The 5,680-nt window shown below is 52.2% G+C and overlaps 2 protein-coding genes across 2 annotated transcripts; both read right to left on the bottom strand.

The window, feature by feature from the left end:
- Nucleotides 1–171: 171 nt before the first annotated feature.
- Nucleotides 172–2,871, bottom strand: TEOVI_000191700 (CYC2-like cyclin, putative; the record flags this gene model as incomplete). Its single annotated transcript, XM_067225073.1, has 1 exon — nt 172–2,871. The coding sequence occupies one exon, from the start codon at nt 2,869–2,871 to the stop codon at nt 172–174; it is 2,700 nt and encodes an 899-aa protein (XP_067081174.1).
- Nucleotides 2,872–4,056: 1,185 nt separating this feature from the next.
- TEOVI_000191600 (uncharacterized protein) lies at nt 4,057–5,058 on the bottom strand (the record flags this gene model as incomplete). The annotated part of the gene is made up of 1 exon (XM_067225072.1): nt 4,057–5,058. The coding sequence occupies one exon, from the start codon at nt 5,056–5,058 to the stop codon at nt 4,057–4,059; it is 1,002 nt and encodes a 333-aa protein (XP_067081173.1).
- Nucleotides 5,059–5,680: the final 622 nt, after the last annotated feature.

Here is a 5,680-nt window from a genome sequence, read left to right as displayed (position 1 = left end):
CCCCCCCCCTCTCAGAAGTTCCTATCACAAACAAACAAACAAAAAAGTCGACGCACCTCCCATACCCTATGATCTTCCTTCTTACCTCTATTTTTGTTGTTAACGCTTGAACCAGCAGAAACATTCAACAAACATCATACACGATTTATTTAAGAGGCTGTCAATATACATTTATTTCCTGGGAAGACGGTGGTGGAAGTCTGTCATACCCAGCGGAGGCAGTGGCGCTGCTTCCTGTGTGGGTGGTGAGAGAATACAACGCCGCGGGTGCGGAGGCGTTCCCCCCTCCTCATCCATTTCATCACCGTTCCAGGCGTCACCGGCAACACCTGCAGAGACGCGGTACTGCACTGCACTGCCTGCCGGCGATGTCTTATTTGTTTTCTCCCCAACTGCCGTCATCGCATTACAACGTCTCCCCCGAGTCGCGTTACAGAAGAAAAATACTGGGGACATCCTCTCCTGGTCGGGTGGTGTCAACGGAGATACAGGTTCATCATCTTGGCGAGCAAAACGACGGAGACTTGGGGGTGTTTCTGGTTCGGCAGGTGCATGAACAACCGAAAAGAGTCTCTCCGTTAGAGACAGACTCGACACAGACAGTGGCAAGGGGCTCATGCGATCGCAGGGGCACAGTGATGAGGACAAACGACGCATGCTTGAAGGCCGCGTTTGCTGCTGCTGCTTGTCACTCGCATCAACACCAGAAACCAAAGAACCGACACACTGGTTGCGGATTGGTCTTGACTGGGTAAATGGAGTTGAGAAACAATTCACCGGTGTCATATTGGATGGTGTAAGGGACAATGGGGTTGACGGCATGTTGCTGGAAGAACCAAGTGGAACCGACCGAAACGCCTCGTCAGCAGCAGGAGACAAGGGAGTCGCCACGCATGAAGGGGCACAGCTGCTCCCCAATACAAATGTCCGCAGGGGTGTCATCATATCGTGTCGGCTGGCAACAGAGTCCATCCAATCAGCACGAGCTTCGACCTCTTCCTCCGTGATCAGCGCGTCAAAGTCAAGCAAGAAAAGGAAGTCGATCTCCAGCTTGTTCAATTCTTTTAAAGGTATATCAGTGGCATTCGAAAAACACTCATTCCAGCTACCTGAACCATCAACGTACATTTTTGTAGCAACCAGCAGGGCGACAGCTGTGAGTCGGTACCAATTCGCTGCGGTTACGCTCGAATACTCAGAATCACACCGCTTGACAATACGGAACAAATAGATGAGCGTGCCGATTAATACCAACGGAGCCGACTCTCCAAATGACACAGTCAGCCCAACTGACACGATGAGCAACTGCAACTTGGAACAGTCGCTCCCGAGGTCCACGGCATCCTCCGATTGATCCCTAAACAGCCTACCAACAACGTTACCCACGTGGTTTTCCCGACGGGCGGTCACCCGCTCCTCCAACCGTGGCTCAACACGGTGGAGCTTAGTCGTGCATGCACCGTCCCTAGCCATCACCTCAGCTTCCGCATCCCGGTGCGGAGACTCCAATTGGCCTCCCTCCAGAGGTGCCTGCTCAACGGCAAACGTGGCAAACGACGACTCCTTCGGTGTTTGCGCGAAGGTGGTCTTCGTGTGGGATGCCGTTGGCATATCAAAGGAATGAGTGTTAACGGAGAAATGCGCTGAAGACTGCTTTTGAGAATTGCACGAGTTAGAGGGACTGTGCGCACTGGCGCACGCCGTCCCAGAAGCGTTGGCAACCCGTCGATCGCACTCAAGGATGAGCTGCTGTATCGCAAGGTCGAAAAGTGGTGCAATGCCAGAGAGCCGTGAAGAACCGTTTACAGGGTCATTCATTGAGTCTGTGGCTGAAAAAGGAGTATCCATCTCAATTCTGAAATCGCCCTTCGATGGCCTCACAACACCAGCATCACATGACGTCGCGGAGGGTTGGGTTACTCCGGCAGCCGCCTTCGACCTTGGGAGGGGGACCTGAAATGCCTGCCGTGGCTCTTGATCCCCGTTACTAGCAGTTTGCTTAGTTTGTCTATTGCATTTCACAGCGGAAAGTGGTGGTGCGTGATGCGACATGGTAGCCCCTGCCTGAAACCTACTGCGAATCGCCTCCACAGCAGCGGCACCGAATCCACGACGACGATGGGAACGCACAGCACACCTTTGGTGGTGATGGTGCGAGGCTCCACAGGGCGGGTGATGGTGATAGTGATAGTTCGAAATTACACCACGATTGGGAGGCAGATTGCCACCGTTCCCCATGAAAAGCGGTGAATTGTGAAACACCTGGCTTTGACCGCCCTTGTGACCCTTCTGGCCACGATAAGACGCACTGCAACAACAATAACCACTACCACCACTGTTGCTGTAATGGCAAGAATAGTTGTTTCGATACCGTCGACCAGATTCATTCCTCAAGCTTGCGCCCGCGTCGTACAACTGAGTCACACAACGACTACCATCAGCTGGCATCCCACCGGCACCATTCGTGCATTCCGCTGCAACAGTACCGTCGAGTAACGGTACCGCGGCAGCCGGCGTCGCGGCCGCCGCAAAAATGGAAACACCGTGATCGCATCCCCCTGACCTGCAAAGCATCGGAGCACATTCACCACCACGACAAACATCAACATACCCAGTGCCGCTCCTGTCCATAACTGGGCCCCCTGAGGGCGTCACGGATGCCGCTGACATCCTTCCCGAGAACCGTTTATTCGAAGGCGATCTCTGGCGGGCGGAGCGCCCAAGTCGACGACACCTGGAGAGCGTACAGCCACTACCGCCGCTCAACACCATGGCCCGCGTTTTGACTGCGTAAGTAGGTGTAGGAGCATCACATGACCTCTCCATGCATATGGCGGTGTCCCCAATCGCGGTGTCGACAGACAATGTCATGATAACTGTGGATGACGGGAAAAGGATTGTACGCACACACACTCTTTATATATCACACCTTGACTCACCCAACTTGTTCGCGCCCCTCGTCTTACTCAGCAACCTATAATTCCTACGAGCGCAATCACACAGTCGGTTCTTCTACAACTCCGAACGGCAGCACGGACAAGGGTAATAAAGGCACGGGTACACAACCACTCGGAAAGGAAAAAAGATGCACAAAGTGATGCACGCTTTGTGTGGAGAAAACTGCCACCGACGAGCCTACAGTGAATACGTTGACTGCCCCACCTGCAACGTGCTCCAAGCTCCTTAATCGCTAACAACTGATCCGTCAATTTACACCAATCTTCTTTAGGGACCCTTACACTTCCTCGACTTATTGGTGCTTCTATCCGTCACCAGCACCCGCCGCCGCTTACAAATCAGGCAACGGAGACGCACACACAAACAAGAGTAGTGAATAGAGTACGCACACACCCCCGAATATACCGGAGGTGGAGCTAGAGGGTCCTTCAGCAACCAAGCGAAGATAAGAAGCAACACGGAGAGACCGACAAGGCCCGACAAGTGCCACAAGCTGTGTTCCCCCCTTCCACTTGCAAGTTTTCTTAGACTAACTCCTTACAGAGAAGTAAAAGAAAACGAAACTTTGTGCTCAACGAGGACAAGGTGATAAGTTACTCTCGAAACCCTGCGCTATTTCCTGCTTCTTTGTGTCCTCCTCGCCCCCCCTTTAGGATGGGATTTAGCCACCGAGGTAAACAGGATTGCGAGGCTGTGGCGCAACCGTACAGTTTCTCTACTCTTCCCAGTACGGTGTAACCGGTTATATTCGAGTCGGCGACGCACCCTGGTCCTCTTCAGGCACTTGTTTCTTGGTGTTTCGTTTTGCAAACAAACAAAATGTTAGTAGATAAGCGCGTATGAGTTGAGAAGGTAATGAGGAAGATGAGGCAGCACACGCAGTGGTAATGACAGAAAATTTTACTTCTCCACAATTATCTTTCCCACCTTAGTTTACACAAGCACAACAGCGGCGAAGCACGACCCCTATCACTAATGCACACGCACTTCCTTCCGGTCCCGAACGACTCACACAGGCGGAAGGAGATCGTCAGGTAGTCAAGCCCAACAGCACAAAACAATCCGTTGCATGCCCTTTCCATTTCAAGAAGTCCTAATTTACACAAAACGGTCCATAGATCGTCTATTAAACCGTGTGGCTGCGGACTCTATAAACGAACGGTCCGCACGCGGCTTTTGCCGTCTCCATCTAACCTCCTGCAGCGCCTCCTGGGGGGTCGCGGAGTTCGCCGTCGGACTCGGAGATGCTGGTGCGGCCGCGCCGGAAACATCAATTACAGCGCCGTTAGTACCAGTGGGGACCCACGCGCCACTACTTGCTTTCACAGAATAGACAACATCGTGGCCGCAAGGAATGCCCGTCACACCACTTCGTTCCACATGTTCCGGTTGCTTATTTCCTGAAACAACCTGTGCCGAGTGCACTCTCAGCCCCATATCTTGGTCCCTACCCCCATCGTTCCTGTTGGTGCCAACATCAGACGAGTCATGATCTTTTTTTCCCACCACCCGACGTCTTTCCTCCAACTCTTGCACATACAACTCCAGTGGGTCCATATCCTCCGTGTTTTCTGTTTGCTTTGCAAGACCTCCGGGGGATGTCGCTCGCGTACTTCTCTGACGCTTGAGAGCACTAAGGTACTGCGGAGTGATAAATACACCAACCTCCATATCCTTCTCCGCCAACTCTTCATTGCCCTCCTCTTCTCGCCGCTGCCTCAGAATGCGTTGTAGTAGCACCCTCTCCCGTGTTTCACTACGAAGACGGAGAGCCTCCGCTATAGAGGACCCGAACCGACTCCGCTCCTGAGATGAAGGACCGCCGCACGAATTCGGAATTAAGCCACCGTCAGTTGATAGTAAAAGTCTTTTACTCGCCTCTACACGCCTCCGCTCCTCTGCCCGCTGCGTTTCCTCAACGCTAAGCGTAAACCGGTGCACATCCTCAAGTCCTGTGCGAGGTCCATTAGTCTTAGCTTCAGTCTTCACACAAACCCCGCCCGTCCTTACTGTGCTCATGGGTACAACACTCTCGTTAAGATCGCCCTCAGTGGACGAAACTGAAGACCCCACATCATCATCATCATCAAACAATGACATGTCCGAGAAGGGCCAAAGGGCGCAGACTCGCTATTCCCTACTTAGCATTCATATTAAACAAAAGAAATTTAAGTAAACTGTGCCGGTCAAAGACTATAACAGGGCGCTCGATATCAATAGCTCAAGGCAAGACCAAAAAGTCAACTACGACCGCCACCACATGAAGAATCACACATCCACAAAGTTAAAACACCGTCACAACAACCCTAACGACTACAGGCTCTAGGGGTTGCGAGATAGGGCTGCAGGGATAAAAGTTGCCACTGGCCCAACCGACAACACCTGACAACAGCATTCAAAACAGCGATAGTACAGGGGGGCAGTGCAGAACTCAGAAGATATGCTATTGTGCGTCAATTCAGCGATCTGAAACACGGACCATATCAACTTCATCAGCGATCACTCCTCACATAACAAATCTGGGGAGTAAATCGCTCCACTAAGCGAGCAATACCACTCAGCGGCGTACAGAACTCCCTGAGCAACGGCTACGTAACAAACTTCCGGGTATACGAGAGAGGAGGCTTAAGTGGAAACAAAGGGAGGAAACAGCATGTAACCGGTAAATCAGGTTGCGCTTCACTTCAAAGTGATAAAGTACTCAGACGGTTAATTCTGCACT

The sequence above is a fragment of the Trypanosoma equiperdum genome (genome assembly GCF_001457755.1).
Source record: "Trypanosoma equiperdum strain OVI genome assembly, contig: ctg_453, whole genome shotgun sequence".
Taxonomy (NCBI): Eukaryota; Euglenozoa; class Kinetoplastea; order Trypanosomatida; family Trypanosomatidae; genus Trypanosoma; species Trypanosoma equiperdum.
Note: the sequence above shows the minus strand (reverse complement) of the source record. Positions and strands in the feature narration are given on the sequence as shown.